This window comes from Miscanthus floridulus, chromosome 18 (assembly GCF_019320115.1).
Source record: "Miscanthus floridulus cultivar M001 chromosome 18, ASM1932011v1, whole genome shotgun sequence".
In the NCBI taxonomy this organism is placed as follows: Eukaryota; Viridiplantae; Streptophyta; class Magnoliopsida; order Poales; family Poaceae; genus Miscanthus; species Miscanthus floridulus.
Window position 1 is genome coordinate 90,667,420 of NC_089597.1, and position 16,461 is coordinate 90,683,880.

General features: G+C 46.1%; 1 protein-coding gene across 2 annotated transcripts; it reads left to right on the top strand.

The window, feature by feature from the left end:
- The first annotated feature begins 1,551 nt into the window (after window positions 1–1,551).
- LOC136520195 (probable E3 ubiquitin ligase SUD1) lies at window positions 1,552–7,630 on the top strand. Of its 2 annotated transcripts, none has more exons than XM_066513645.1 (9): window positions 1,552–1,934; window positions 2,665–3,342; window positions 4,073–4,840; window positions 4,940–5,151; window positions 5,241–5,612; window positions 5,940–6,097; window positions 6,209–6,372; window positions 6,516–6,662; window positions 6,813–7,630. In XM_066513645.1, exons 1-9 carry the CDS (start codon window positions 1,698–1,700, stop codon window positions 7,332–7,334), a joined length of 3,258 nt encoding a protein of 1,085 aa, XP_066369742.1. In that variant the 5' UTR covers window positions 1,552–1,697; the 3' UTR covers window positions 7,335–7,630. The 2 variants fall into 2 exon arrangements, with proteins under 2 accessions (XP_066369742.1, XP_066369743.1); XM_066513646.1 differs by lacking the exon at window positions 1,552–1,934 and adding an exon at window positions 2,392–2,594.
- The last annotated feature ends 8,831 nt before the right edge of the window (window positions 7,631–16,461 follow it).

The window sequence follows — 16,461 nt, forward strand, 5'->3', positions numbered from 1 at the left end:
ATCGATATATAGTTCGAACAACGTATAGAAAGATTGTTTGCGAAAGTTTATCCATCGACACTTACGTTACGTGTCCTGAAGGTCATTGAGTAATCTTTTGTCTAATGATAATACTCACGGGCGTCCTTCCTTATCCGGAAGCCGCGCGCTCACGCACCCGCCTCGCGGCTGTCTTTCTCTGTGGCTCGTTCCTACCCGCGACGCACGTGCCCGCCGGTAATGCACGCCTACCCATTCTCGTGTTGCGCTCCATCCTGAGCCTTATCGCATGCCCCATCTCCTCCCCACCCACACACGCGCCGCTGCGTCCCGTCCCCCGTGTCATCGCTGCTTGGCCGGCTCTGATGGGGTATGTGTTGTCGGCGGTGGCGAGGGTGCCGTAGCAGCCCACAGCGTCGGGGGCGACCTGGGAGATGGCTCTCCTTGCGGGCCCCTCTGGGCAGCGGCCTGGCTTGGCCTCCCTGCTCGGCTAGGGCTCGCCATTGCCACTCCAGCGCCTCCTAGGGTGGCCTCCATCTGCTCCCTGTACTCCTCGCCAATCTACGCATTTCGCCACTAGGTAGGCCGTGGCCTCGCAAGCGAACGCTGTGTTTCAATTATTTCAGGTGTTTCAAACTTTTGTGTTTCATTTGTATGTTGCAACAATATATCTAGGATGTTGCATTTGTTGTAATGACAAAATACACATGTTGCAAGCTTATGTTTCAAGTGTTTCAGACATATGTTGAAAATATTTCATCAGGATGTTTCAAAAGTAGTTCTTGGTATTGCACATGTTGTAATGGCTACACTTCGCATGTTTGAAGAGCATATTTCAAGTGTTTAATCTGTTTCAGACTTATGTTACAATTTTTCATCTGGATGTTTTAAAAATAGATCTGGTGTTGCACATGTTGCAATGATGTCGATGGCTGGCGGACAATGGCTTATCGCAGGGCTTCGGCTCCTACCTCGCGCGGCGCGCCTCGGCCTTTCCTTTCCTCTACCTTCCCTCCCCTCCCTTCCCTTCGTCTCGCCGTGACAGTTCGAGCTCGGCGGGGAAACCCTACCTAACGAGCGCACGAACGCCAGGTAGGCGTAATAGCATGTGCGAGCGGGCGGGAAGCACAACAGGCATGGACAAGCGCAGTAGCGTGCACAGCAGGCGGGGTAGGCGCGGGCGTCCGGACTGCTGGACACGCCATTTGTCTAACTATAAAGTTACAACATTAATTTATATGAAAAAGTAAATAAGAAAAAGTATACTAGATACTATTCATAATCATAAAGGATAAAAAATGAACCATACTTGAAACAAAAAGATATTTTTCTTTGTATAAGTCGATCGTTTTGGAACGTTTTCATCCCGATAATATAGTCGTTCACTTGGAAAATGATTGTCTATGTGAACAAAAAAACCCTACACTTGCTCCGTATTTTTCTTTTAAAAAAGCGGTGTAGACCCAATAGGCTGGGCTTGATAAATTGAACACTCTAGAGAAGTTCGGATCTCCAAACCGACCATATCCGTCCCATCGAGACCCGTTAAGCCGACCGCCATCACCAGCGCGTCATTAACGAGGCTACGAAAAAAGACCCACGTTTTTTCTTCCTCTTTTCGCTGCAACTTCCCACCACCCCCTTCATCCCCTATCCGCGTTACCCCCGGGCGATCGATCGAACGCGGCTAACCTCGCCGCCGCCCCATCGAGGCAGCCATGGCGGAGATCGCCGAGAGGGCCGTCGTGGGCGAGCTGCCGGAGGAGCCGCGGCCGCCGCACGGGGTGGAGGAGGACGAGGAGGAGGAGGAGGGGGACGTGTGCCGGATCTGCCGCAACCGCGGCGACGAGGACCACCCGCTGCGGTACCCGTGCGCCTGCAGCGGAAGCATCAAGTTCGTGCACCAGGACTGCCTCCTCCAGTGGCTCGACCATAGCAACTCGCGCCAGTGCGAGGTAATAAAACCGCCCCCGCCCCTGCCCTCACCCCGCGGATGGGGCGCCGCTGGGTCGTTGCTCTAGGGATTGATTAGTTCGATTCCGGGGTGGAATCGATTAATTGAATGTTGAGCTGGTGCTATGGGTGCTGTTTCTTTGTTATGACGTGTAGATTGGGTCAAAACTATGTTAATAGGCGTTCATAATGGATAGGGCTATTATTTATGCCTTTTCAGTTGCTATAATTAGGGGATTAGGGTTGAGAATCAGGACAATTGGATGGTTTTAATGATTATTCAACTAGCAAAGGTATTTTCATAATGCTCCGCTGCTGTTGTGGGTTCAGAGTATTTTCAGAATTCAGAGGTGTAATAATTTTGTTAACCTGCAGCGTCTGCTTGTGCTTCTTAGCAGTGAGACTATTGACTTGTATTGACGACTGATTTGCAGTTTCGGTTGCCTTGTCTTCTCTTAGGCCCCCTTTGGAACAAATGAAAAATTGGAGGAATTCTAGAGGCTTGGAATCATTAGAACGAACCTCCTTTTGAATAATTCATTTTGTTAGTCTAGGGCAAATGAGTGAACAAGTTTTAGTTGGGGGTTCCAAGCACAACTCTACGGCTGGGTAGTAATGTCTTGTATTGCAAAGGAAAAAAATATGCTCATGACGATGATAATGTGCGTGTCTTGTTTGTCTTCACCCCATTTTCTCTAGATAATTTCTGATTTATGCATATGTGCACTGCAGGTCTGTAAACATGCATTCTCCTTCTCACCCGTGTACGCTGAGAATGCTCCAACAAGACTTCCTTTCCAGGAACTGATAGTTGGTGTTGGAATGAAAGCATGCCATGTGTTCCAATTCATCCTTCGGCTTGCCTTTGTTCTCTCAGTTTGGCTCATGATTATCCCATTCATTACCTATTGGATATGGCGGTTAACATTTGTGAGAAGTCTTGGTGAAGCGCAAAGGCTGTTCCTCAGTCACATTAGTGCTCAGTTGATCCTTAGTGATTGCCTTCATGGGTTCCTTCTCTCAGCTATCATTGTCCTTATATTTCTCGGAGCCACCTCATTACGGGACTACATAAGGCATTTGCGTGAACTTGGTGGACATGATGCTGAGAGGGATGATGGAGGCCGTGAAAGGCATGGCGCTCGGGCTGTCAGGAGGCTAGCTGGGCCTAATAATAGGGTTCCTGCAGATGGAAATATTGATGAATTAGCAGAAGCCCAAGGAATTGGTCCCGGTGAACTTCTGAGGAGAAATGCTGAAAATGTTGCTGCTCGATTAGAACGACTTGAGGCTCAGGTTGAGCAGATGCTTGATGGTCTGGATGATGCAGATGGTGCAGAGGACGTTCCTTTTGATGAACTTGTTGGCATGCAAGGCCCTGTCTTCCACTTGGTTGAGAACGCAATAACAGTGAGTACTATTTTTCCCTACAATACTTTTTTTTTTGTAGATCTACATATGTTGGCATAACTATTTTTAGTTTCAGAGTTGTGTTGCCATGCTACTGCAAAACACTGAGAACTCTTCCACTCCCTCTGTTCCAAATTGCAGGTCATTTTTGTTTTGTCCTAAGTCAAACTTCTATAACTTTGACCAAGTTTACAGAAAGATATGTTAACATCTACAACACCAAATAAATGCACCATAAAGACGTTTCATTTTGGATCTAATGAAAGTAATTTGATGTTTTATATGTTGGTGCACTTTTTTTCTAACAATACAGTCAAAGTTGGAGAAATTTGACTACAGAATTTTATAACTACAACATTTGGAATGGAGGAAATAATTATCATGTCCAATTTAGTGATAAGTAGTCTTACTAGTAGGGCCCTTTGAAATAGAGTTTCAAGGAGCTTTTATGTTGAATATCATATTGTTGATATTCTTAAGATCATTTACCCAAGTTTTGGTTTTAAAAAATTTCATATCAAACACGAAATGAAAGTGGCTGGCACGAGAGCAGCTTGATAAAATTTTGTTACACTGTATCATCAGATTCATAGTTGAATGTACTTTCATATGGTTATTACCATAAAATTTTTATTATTATTTTTCTAGTAAGTTGCATGTTCTTTTCCAACCTTTATTACAGTTGCATCTCTTATATTTCAAAACACTGAGAGGAATGACTTTTCTCCAGGTTTTGGCCAGCAATGCTATATTCCTCATTGTTGTGATCTTTGTTCCATTCTCATTGGGAAGGATTGTCCTGTACTATCTATCATGGTTTTTCTCTTCGGCTTCTACTCCTATGCTGGCAAAAATGATGCCCTTCACAGAAACAGCTATTTCTATAGCTAATGATACATTGAAGAGCGCACTTAATGTTGTGAAGAATTTTTCTTCCGACAGTAATAATGAAGGTGTTATTGGGCATGTGATTGAGGTTGTTACTCAATCCTTGAAGATAAATGCCACTGGTCTTATTGTAATTCAAGGCACTGGGAAGAGCAGTCTGATGAAAGGAACAACAATTGGCTCATCTTATCTTTCGGATTTGACAACTCTTGCTGTTGGATATATGTTCATCTTCTGCCTTGTATTTTTGTACATTGGATCACTGGCTTTACTTCGATATGCCAGGGGAGAACGTTTCACCATTGGAAGACTCTATGGTATAACTACCATATTAGAGGCCATCCCTTCTCTATGCAGGCAGTTCTTTGCTGGAATGAAGCACCTTATGACTATGGTCAAAGTTGCATTCCTTCTGGTCATTGAGCTTGGTGTATTTCCTCTTATGTGTGGTTGGTGGCTTGATGTTTGCACTCTAAAGATGCTGGGCACAACAATTGCGCAGAGAGTTGAATTCTTTACAATGTCACCCTTGGCGAGCTCATCTATCCATTGGCTAGTTGGGATTGTGTATATGCTTCAAATAAGCATATTTGTCAGCCTTCTTCGAGGGGTATTGCTCAGCCACTTGATATTTCGAGCAACAGCACTCAAGCATTTAAATTCTCCTAGGTCCCACTGATCTCACTTTCTTTTTACCTTATTGTGGTAGGTGCTGCGCAATGGAGTTCTTTACTTTCTGCGGGACCCTGCTGATCCAAATTACAATCCATTTAGGGATTTGATTGACGATCCTGTGCATAAGCATGCCCGGCGAGTTCTTTTGTCAGTTGCAGTGTATGGAAGTTTGATTGTGATGTTGGTCTTCTTACCTGTAAAACTGGCCATGAGAGTAGCTCCTTCAATTTTTCCTCTGGACATCACGTGAGTTAGCTTACCCAACATATATTCTGCTTCTTTTTGTCATTTGTAATTCCAATCCTAATTATTGTTTGCCTCCTGTGGAATTGCAGCATATTTGACCCATTTACTGAGATTCCAGTTGATGTCCTTCTGTTCCAAATATGCATACCATTCGCTATTGAGCATTTCAAGCCTCGTGCAACCATTAAATCTCTTTTACATCATTGGTTTGCTGCGGTTGGTTGGGCTCTTGGCTTAACCGATTTCTTACTGCCAAAACCTGAAGAAAACGGTGGGCAGGAAAATTGGAATGGCAGGGCAGAAAGAAGAGACAGGGTACATGGTGGGCGGGAAATGGTTGCCCCACAGGTTGAACAACGCATGATACAACATGTTGCCGCAGAAGATAATGGCAGGGGAAATGCAAATGAAGCAAACGATGCCACTGAAGAATCTGATGTAGATGATCAGGGAGACTCTGAGTAAGTATAATCGCTAGATTTGTGGAAAAGAAGTACCTATGGCCTATCTTTCCATATATTTTGCAAACTATACAGATTACACTATCAAAATAACCGAACAGCTTTGAACATAAGTACATAACTGAGTTTGTTTAGAAAAAAAAAACGGAAAACAACTGTGGTTCAATTATCTGCACCAATTTTCTGAATCAAATTTGGCACATAGATTATATATCGACATAATTGAGTAATGATCCATTTTTACAACAAATACTCGAGTGTATTTTACTGAGTATATCAACATAATAAACTATGGTTTTGTTATCTGACTTTTTTCCCATCTTTAAGGTATGGCTTTGTGCTTCGGATCGTGCTCTTGCTTGTACTGGCATGGGTGACATTACTGATCTTCAATGCTGGAATGATAGTTATTCCTATCTCGCTTGGCCGTCTGGTTTTTGAGGCTGTTCCCCGCCTGCCAATCACACATGGCATCAAGTGCAATGGTAATTTACATGTGATTCTGTTATCTGAATTGATGTTATATAACCTCATGTTTACGAATAACGAGATCAGTTGTATAACAAGTTTGCTGACACCTTTTGGAATTCTATCAGATCTGTTCTCCTTTAGCATTGGGTGCTATATTCTTTGGAGTGTGGCGGCTGGGACCAGATATGCGATTGATTACATCAGATCACGACAGCTGGGATTTCTGGTACAACAGATCTGCAAGTGGTGCTCAGTTGTTTTGAAGAGCTCTTTTCTCTTGTCAATATGGGTAATTCTTCTAAACTGAACTTCTACTGTTTCAACTATCCCCATTTTGAACTTGTGGGAGTTCTCTGATTTGCGGTAGTACTGTTTTCTATGTAACTCATTGTTATTATGGATCTAACCAGCAGCGTTAATCTTTTCTTTCAGATATTTGTTATTCCTGTGCTGATTGGACTCCTTTTTGAGCTGCTGGTCATCGTACCCATGAGGGTGCCTATTGATGAGAGCCCTGTTTTCCTATTGTACCAGGATTGGGCACTGGGGTTAATATTCTTGAAAATATGGACTAGACTGGTAAGATTATAGATCTCTGATTCTTGTGTCCTCACTATTCATTTGCCAGCTACTTATTAATCTTGTTCCTATAGGTTAGTTACCTATTTGGATATTTGCATAGAATAGGATTGAGTAGATTGACCAACCTACTATTATGAGACTTTCCAGGTTATGTTGGATCAGATGGCTCCTTTGGTTGATGAAAGCTGGAGGTCAAAGTTTGAGAGAGTTAGAGATGATGGCTTCTCCCGTTTAAGGGGTCTATGGGTCCTCCATGAAATTATAATGCCCATTGTCACCAAGCTCCTTACCGCTCTCTGTGTCCCATACGTCCTTGCAAGGGGCATCTTCCCGGTGCTGGGTTACCCACTCATCGTGAACTCAGCAGTGTACCGCTTTGCCTGGCTTGGATGCCTGATCTTCAGCGCACTGTTCTTTTGTGGCAAGAGATTCCATGTCTGGTTCACCAACCTCCACAACTCCATCAGGGATGACCGCTATCTGATTGGCCGGAGGCTGCACAACTTTGGCGAGGACTCACACTCACCCGAGCCAAGTGAATCTGGAGCAACTATAGGGTCAGATGACCAGGACCGAGCTCTTGTCCTGCGAGATCAGGAAGAGGACGTGGGGTTGAGGATGAGGCGCAATAATATGCGTGCAAACCAACAACCCAGGCTGGCTTTATAAGCAGGAAGTAGTTTTGGATAAAAGGAGCTCATCATCATGGTATAAGCTGGTATGCAGCTTTGGGCGTTGTAGAGTGAGTTTGTGTTAGTGATAGGGAAGAGTCTAAAGACTGTTCTACGACGAAGCCTGGGAGAAAGATAAAGTGGTTGGTGACTATAAGACTAGTGGCAAACTCCCATTCCTGTGGGTAGTCTTGGCTGACTGTAAATATCGTTTGATAGAGCATTACCAGGCCAACTCAGTTTGTTGTGATCCTCTTGTAATGACTAATGAATTAAGTTGAACTGTTGGGTAGATACGAGATACTAGATTATATCGCTTTCACCATTTTTTTTGGTGCAATATTTTGTTTCTTGGCAACTGCAATATTGCATTCTGTATGAGCATGCCAGCGGCTTGAAAGAGTAAAATGCATCAGAGGTCTATTAACTTTTTAGGGGGTGTTATCAACTCTCAAACTGTATTTTTGGTTCTTAAACTTTTTAGAGGGAATTTCTTGTGTGCCATTAAAAAAATCGCAATGCTCTGTGACTGTGTCGCTAGAAAAGTTCAACGGTCTTTAGCATCACTGCTCTAATTTTTTTGTGCTCTTTATGCCACAGCCGTCAGTTTGGGCCCTAAAGCCGTCAAACTGCACGTGTGAAAAAAGTCAAAAATACCCTTAAGTCTAAATATGTTATTAATTTTTTAAGCATCTTAACGACCTTAAATGAAAAAACTCAAAACTAGAAAGTTATAGATCTCGTCGAGATCTATAATTTTCATATAAAAATTATCTTCATTTATACAAAAAAAAATGATTTGATATGATTAATATATCTTAGAAAATCATATCTTTTTTTTTTGCAAAATTAAATAAAGATAATTTTTATGTGAAAATTATAGATCTCGACGAGATCTACAACTTTCTAGTTTTGAGTTTTTTTTCTTTTAAAGTCGTTAAGATGCTCAAAAAAATTAATGACATATTTAGGCTTAAGGGTATTTTCGACTTTTCACACATGCAGTTTGACGGCGTTAGAGCCCAAACTAACGGCAGTGGCATGAAGGGTACAGAAAAGTTGGAGCAGTGGCGCTGAAGACCGCTGAACTTTTCCAGAAACACACAGGGTATTGTGATCTTTTTTAATGACACACGAAAAATTCCCTCAACTTTCTAATTGGTTCACCAGGTCCATACCTCTTCGTTTATGTTTATATTTTGCAGAAACCTTCATATGTTTGTTTTTCTTTCACACACTTATCCTTCTTCGTCTTCTGAGCGCACCGGTAGTGGTGAGTCATGTCGAGACGAACTCTGTGGGCAGGTGCCGCGCCGAGGCGAGCTCCGCCGTGGTGGGCGTGGGTGGGAAGCTGTCGTCGTCTAGGTACAACTTCGTGCGTCTCTTCGGGGTCGACCTGCTAAAGGCGCCGGCCACCGCCACGTCGCCAGCAGAGGCCATGGCCGGGTGCAAGAGAGCAGGGAGTCCATCAGGCGGAGCAAGGAAATGGCCGCCGAGGGCCGTGCGACGTCGGCCTACGGCCGGGGGCCTGCTGGCCATACTGCTGGCAGAGATGGAGAAGAAGAAGGGCACGGGGCGACGGGACAGTAGGCGGAGCAGTTCAGCTAAGCCGAATGCCCGAATTGCAGCTGGTTTTTGACGAGTGCAAGGGGTTCAGCTACGACCTGCAGCTGGTGATTGACAAGTGCTGGCAGAGGCGAAGAAGTTCAGCTACGCCCGAGCTGTCCATCTGGAAGCGGAAGCCAGTTGGCGCGCGGCGCGGTGCACTTGTGCGCGCACACGTCTCGGTTCGGTGCGTGGACACGTTTCGAGCCGTCGCGGCCGCCTTCGAATTCCTGTCCCCGCCGTCGTCAGCCCCTCACGAACACATGCAACACACGACCGAGGCCGACGCATCCGGGCAAGCACTCGCTCCTTCCTGAGGATCAACACCTCCAGCAGCACGAATAGCCCGTCCTCCCGGAACGACCCGAAGCACATGGCAGACCGGCGCCTGGCGTTCCAGAAGGTCTCCGGCAGGCTTGCTGACGAAACCTGAGCTGTACCAGAAGGTCTCCCTAACCCGTCGATGCTGACAGATGCAAGTGCACGGACGCTCAGCGGCCTGTTTGACGACGCGACCTTCACATCCAAGTCCGATGTCAAGCTTATGCGAATTCATGGCATCGTCCCGAACTACATGGCCAACATGGCGTCATCACGCGGTGGTGGCGTCGTGCATAGGCGCAGTCGCAGAGTGCGCCGCTCCGAGGCAGCGCCTCACCTCGACGTCTGAGACAGTGCTGGTGGCTGCGGCCTCGCAGTCCACGTTGTGCTGCGAGCGCGTGATGAACAGAGACGGCGATAGTACACATATGGTAGCTCAGTAGTCAGTACACCGCAATGTATGCTCGCTGCGCTCTCCCGTCAGCCCCGTGCGCTCAGAAGACGAAGAAGGATAAGCGTGTGAAAGGAAAAGAAACAGAGGGAGGTTTCTGTAAAATACGAACATAGACGAAGAGGTATGGACCTCTACTGAACCACTTAGAAAGTTTAGGACCTAAAAATACAGTTTAAGAGTTAATGGACCTAGATGACATCTTCTCAAAAGTTAATAGATTGGTTGGTGGTAATTGAAAGCAGGAAAAGGATTTCTGAGCTAGAAGTTTAAAAGTATTTTGTTTGTTTTGATAATGGAAGTTTTGGTGGGAAGGGAAGAGGGTCAACTACCTGCTACCAATCACTTCCTAGGGAAATGACGGGTAATTTTGAGTTGGAATTGTATGTTTAGTGGAACATGAATGTATCTGCTACCAATCAATTCCTAGGGAAATGGCGGGTAATTGAGTGGGAATCGTATTTTTAGTGGAATATGAATGTATCTTTATAGTTCGTTATGACCTATCCTACCTTTTTTTACTTAAAAATAAAATAAAAACTCGCCTCTAAACAGGATATTTTAAATGTACCTTCATAGTTCATCATGACTTATCTTATAAATTTTCACTAGACGAGAGATGTATTTTCTCTTCAACCTCCCTTTTTTTTACGTCCATGAATCAAACAAGTGATCGTAACCAAAATCAAATTTCCACATTGTTTTCCCTATAAACTTTCACCATTGGTTCTTATGTCTCTTCCTAGTTCCACGTAGTTGCCAACGCATTGTGACTTGTGAGGATCAGATCATCAAATGGACGAGGTGCAGGAGGTCCATCTCCCTTCCCCAACCAAAATGTACCTGGATTATATTAGTAATACTCACAGCACGTAATGGCGGACTTAGCCCGGGCTAATCTAGCTACGATGCGTGCTTAGGGCAAAAACTACATATAGCTTCTAGAGTTAAATACACTAGAGATCCATTAACTTGTGAGAAGATTTTGGTTAGGTGCATGAACTTTCAAAGTGGTTTTTTTAATCCATAAACTTTATATGCCGTATCACTTAGGTCCATATCCCGCCATGTGGGCTTCTCATGCTGACGTGGCCTGTTAACATGTCCTTCTGAAACAGCTTTTGGCAATGCATTTTGTCAAACAGCTTGTGGGTGACGGCGACAGCCTCCCCGGCGCGCCGGGCAGCGAGCCCGACAGCGCGTTGCCGCCACGATCTCGTCCACCCGCGCGTGGAGGTCCGGTCGCGGCCTCGACGCCCGCCCTCATCGCGCAGCTGCTCGACGCCATGGAGCTCTGGCAGCAGCCGCTGGACGCCGTGGAGGTCCGGTCGCGGCCTCGACCTGCGTGGTGCTAGGATGCTGTCGGTGCTTCTGCTGCTGGTGGTCGCGGGCGGCGCGGCCGCATCGCACTCGAGCTTTAGCTCGTCGTGCCCCGCGATGCCGCCGGCCTCGTCCCCACCATGCAGCACTGCATCGAGCGCGCCGCGGACGCAATACTGGCGGCGGGGGTTCAGGAGAACGGCGACGTCGACTTCTCCGACCTCTCGCTGAAGCTGGCCACGGACATCATCGGGAAGGCCGCGTTCGGTGTGGATTTCGGCCTCACGACGACCGGTCCCGGCGGCGAGGCCGCGGAGTTCATCAGGGAGCACGTCCAGTCCACGACCTCCCTGAAGATGGACCTGTCCGCGCCGCTCTCCGTCGCGCTCGGCCTCGTCGCGCCCGCGCTGCAGGGCCCGGTACAGCGGCTGCTGAGCTGTGTTCCGGGGACGGCCGACTGGAGGGTCGCGCGGACCAACGTGCGGGACGAGATTGTGGCGGCAACGCGCAGTCGGGCTCGCTGCTCGGTGCGCCGGGGACGCTATCGCCGTCGCCCTCAATCTGTTTGACAAAATGCATTGCTAAGAGCAAGGACATATCAGCAGGCCACGTCAGCGTGAGAAGCCCGTGTGGCAGGATATAGACCTAAGTGATACGGTATACAAAGTTTATGGACCCAAAAGGTCACTTTGGAAGTTCATGGACCTAACCAAAACATCCTCACAAGTTAATGGACCCCTGGTGCATTTAACTCTTGTTTCTATACCTATTAATTTTAATAGACACTATATATAGAAACTATGGTCCCAATGGATAGTTTCTACATAACAATTTTTTACACAATCATATACATTCTCTCTCCATTCTCTACCAATCACATCCCTTCATGTTTTACTTCTTGTGTAGACATGGTTTCTAACTTAGACCTGGTTTCTATGATTTTTGCTCTCTCTTTTCAATAACTACCTTGCCACAATAATAAAACGCTTAGGTGGCAGTACAATTAATGTCTATAAAAACTATGATGATTTCTATATTGGGAGTGCCCTTATACTAACAAATTTCAATCAAGGTTAAGAGTCAGAACTGAGGTAAGAGGGGTGCTAAAAACACTTTCTCACCTCGGCATGATTAACAGCTACATCAAGCAACCGAAGCTGCTCGGTTTGTCTCTATCCTATATTTTCAGTCCTTCGTACAACACCAGAAATCTAGAATTTCTATTACGTGTTTGTCGGGGAACATAGGCGGCCGACCATAGACAGTAGATTATAGTAATATAGAATATAAGACACAAATAGAACGGATTCACTGAGAAAACCCTAAGGCTCCGTTCGGCTTACCCAAAAGCTGGCTTGTTCGGCTTCTTTTTTCAGCCGAAACAGTATTTTTCTCTCATAACAATTCAGCCAGAACAGTGTTTTCAGTCAGTTTCAGCCAAAATTCAGCAAGTCGAACGAGGCCTAAGCAAACGAAGTATGTACCCGTTTATTTAATTAGAGTCCCAAGAACGCTTGAGATCTTTTTTCCAATAACAAGAACGCGTGAGATTATATCTCTTGAGCTAGATAACCTTGTGTCGGGGGTCTAATACCGGAGTATCCAATGAGGTGGAACTAATAACCATCGAACATTGACGCTTCCGGTCAAACAAGAATGCTGCTACGCTTTTTGTCCGAACAACGGAAGATTGGTTCTGCCTCGCCCGACCTTCGAGGGCTAAGACTCCGCCTCGCCCAATGTTTGAGGGCTGGTTCCGCCTCGCGCCGATGCCTGAGGGCTGGCTCCGCCTCGCCCGACTCCCGAGGACAGGCTTCGTCTCGCCCGACGCCTGAGGGCTGGCTCCGCCTCGTCCGACGGCTACACCCTGTTCCTTCATAAATACGAGCACAGGGTACGACAAGATATTCGAGTCAACCGCAGTACCGAAGGCCATACCCTACATGCCTATAGGAAGGTACTGTCAGGATACGACGGGACGAGCGCTTTAGGCCCTTTTCGACCTGACAGAGCCCGAACAGTGTTGTAGGTGTCAACTTTGGTCCCACAGTGTTGTAGGCGCCGCCATCAGCTCTCGGACGTGGATACTAACACGAGCATACGACAACCGCTACAATCCAAGGAAGAACTCACATCATCTACAGCAACAGGCGTATAGTCATTTCCCCATCTACTCCCTGCAAAGTCATGGCTCGACGCCCTAACACACCGCACCATCTGCCGGGGGAGGATGGGACATGACGACTCGCTGAGACGAAGCCAGAGCCTGGCCCTATCAGGATCAACGAAACATACTATCCCTGACACGGTCTGCCATGTTAGCAGGGCAGGCACAGGGGAAAAGGAAGACTCGGCTCCCTCGAAGAACCTTTTCTTCCTTGGGTTTTCCTCTCTTTCTCCTATCTGTAACCCCTGCTCCCCCCTTAGTCTATAAAAGGGAGGGCAGGGCACCCCACTAGGGAGACCGATCGTTTTGACATACAACAAACAACCAAACAACAGTCGAGCTCTTGGCGTCCTTTCGACCTTTTCATCAGAGACTTGGGACATGTCCCTCTCTCGACCGTTTGTACTCCCTACTACGAACATTTTTCGGTACTAATAACACGAGCAGCAGTAAACTGGACGTAGGGACATTCTGCCCGAACCAGTATAAACCTTGTGTCCTTTAGTGCGCCATCCGAGCCCAATGCGCAACAATTATAAATTTACTAGTTGGTATTTGTTCGAAACACCGACACCTTGTATGGGTACAAAACCAAAACATGCATATAGTAAATCCAGTAGAAGCTCTCAAATCAGGCCTCTCTACTTTTAATTTGAGAGTTCCTCCTATTTTTGAGGGCTTAGGTTTTTTACACCTACTCTAACAGTAGGTCTCAAATCAAATCCCTCAAATTTATTCAAGTAGACAATGACATACGAGATCCACTCGTCAATCTAATCAACTGAGCTATGAACTACACAGATCTTGCCGGTAGATCCCAGACGCTAGGAGGAGCCACGCCGAGAAGCAACCGCACCGGACCAACAACCTCACTTGTTACCCTCTTGTCGCTCCTGGTACTGCCCGTGCCCTTCTCCTTCGACATGATGTTGACAAGGGGTGACACGACCAAGAGAGGTGCGCTGGAGGGAGGAGCGGCCATGTCAAGGGCACAACAAGAAGGGAAGAGATGGAGGAAGCTGGAGGATTTGAGCTGGGGCTGCCCGAGGGAAGGGGAAGTGCGGACGCGGGAGCAAGAGAATGGCGAACCGCCCGATAGGCCACGATTGATGCCCGTGAGAACGAGGACCCAAGGGTGCGATTTGAGAGGTTCCCTAATTTAATAGCTTGAATAGGGAGCTTGGTGGAAGTGAATTTTTTTAGCTGACTTCTTAAATTTTAGTTTAGGGGGCTTGTCTGAAAGCTTTGTTGAATTGCTTTGCAAATACTACTCGTCTGTCCAAAGGGTATTTGGATTGCCTGCGATCGCGATTGCGACTGGGAGCCTTCTTTGCTCGTTTGCCTCTGACCTTGTTTTCGATTTTTTAACGAACGATGACATAGACCTCGCTTTGTTCGCTTGGCTTATAAGTCGTACTTTTTCAGCTAATAAATAGTATTTTTCTCTCACGACAAATCAACTTTCAGCCATAGCTTATTAGCCAAACGAACGTGGGGAAAACACCAAGGCAGTCGCACCTGCGACTGCGACGCTCGCCATAGGCCCACAGGCAGGCAGCACCTCCACTCCTCCACCTCCAGGCCCCAGCTCTGTGGTGGGTCCATCGATTGGTGGCCACTCGCCACCATTCGCCAATGGATACAACGGCTCACCCGCTGAAGACGTGTGGTCCGTTGGTTCCCGCGGTTTGCACGAATTTGTTCCGCACAACTGCCAAGGTGCGTTTGGATTCTCTGTGACTTGGAATCGATTCTGGTCAATCATCTGATCCTCATGGATAATCTGAGCCTCGTCGAGAGCATTGCAAGTTCGCAACGGCAGTGAGCACGAACATGCGGTGCAAGTTGAGCATCCTTTACAAACACACGTGCGTACATTTGGAACTTGGAAGGATGGATGCTGGATAGTTAGGAGACGTCTCTGCGCTGCCGTGGGCGCTGTAAAGCGAAGCGCGGCGGCAATGGCGATCGAACGAAGTAGCAGATGGAGCTAGATTTGGGCCATGCATGTGAAATCGGTACGTCTTCAGGCATCTGAACTCGATCGAATGTATGTGGCGCAGTGCGCAAGCAATTAAGGCCCTGCTTAGATTCTAAAAATTTTCACCCCAAAGTGTCACATCGAATCTTGCGGCACATGCATGGAGTATTAAATGTAGACGAAAAACAAAACTAATTACACAGTTGGGTGAGAAATCACGAGACGAAACTTTCGAACCTAATTAGTCCATAATTAGACACTAATTGTCAAATATAAACGAAAGTGTTACAATAGCCAAAATCAAAAATTTTTACCAACTAAACGCGCCCTAAGTTAAGAACAACCAAACGTTGCCCAAATGCCCAGCCAGACGACATTGCTGCAAAGCAAGTAAAAGCAACTAGCAAGGTTCCACGTGACTAGCAAACGCGTCACTGTTTCAGGCAGGGTTTTCAATTTCGGTATTGCAAAAATTTCGGCCACCACCGAAATTACCGAATTTCGCGAAATTCGGCCGAAATTTCGGCGAATTTTTTTTAAGACTAGCACATGAAGTATGCTTTTTCTAAAAAAAATATTTAAATCTAAACAAATATTAGTATGATTTATGACTACACATCTATTGAATACAAAAATATGCAATATAAACAATAAAATTTTGAGTCTAAAGTTATATAACACATGTATTAGTGTATTACAAAATTTTAGATTTTTCTTTCGGCCACCACCGAAATTACTGAATTTCATAAAATTTCGCCGAAATTTGAAACGCTGGTTTCAGCCCTCTCCGCCCTCGCCTCCCCGTCTGCCCCAGAAGAACAGAACATGGAGCGCAATTGCCAACGGTTTGTTGCACATGAGACGCGGCTTGACCTACGTAGAGTCCTGCACTCCTGCATTATTAGTACCTGTACCCTGTGGTGTGGCCGCGTGGGTCTCTTGAAAACCTTCCTGTTTTTCTAATTAAAAAAATGAATAAAAAGAAAAAAAACGCTGGGCAACGGTCAGTCCCTGCTGTTTGGGCCTGTTCGTTTATCTTATAATTTGTTTTTTAGCTCATTTTTTAGGTGAAACAGTATTTTACTCTCACAATAAATCAGTTGGAATAATTTCAGTTTGTTTTTTCAATCATACGAACGGGGCCTTTATCGATACAAGTTTGGCAGAGCTCCTGCCGACCGTTTAAAAAAAAAAGGTCAGTCCTGCCGTTGCCTCGAGGCACCACGCGTTTGTCTCCACATGCTTCCGTGAGAAAGCCGTTATGAAGCATCGATCACGTG

Coding starts and splice junctions, on each gene's coding strand:
- LOC136520195 (XM_066513645.1), top strand. CDS start 1,698: ATGGCGGAGATCGCCGAGAGGGCCGTCGTGGGCGAGCTGCCGGAGGAG. Junction 5,152..5,240: donor ATTTTTCCTCTGGACATCAC/GTGAGTTAGCTT, acceptor GTGGAATTGCAG/CATATTTGACCCATTTACTG. Junction 6,373..6,515: donor CTTTTCTCTTGTCAATATGG/GTAATTCTTCTA, acceptor CTTTTCTTTCAG/ATATTTGTTATTCCTGTGCT.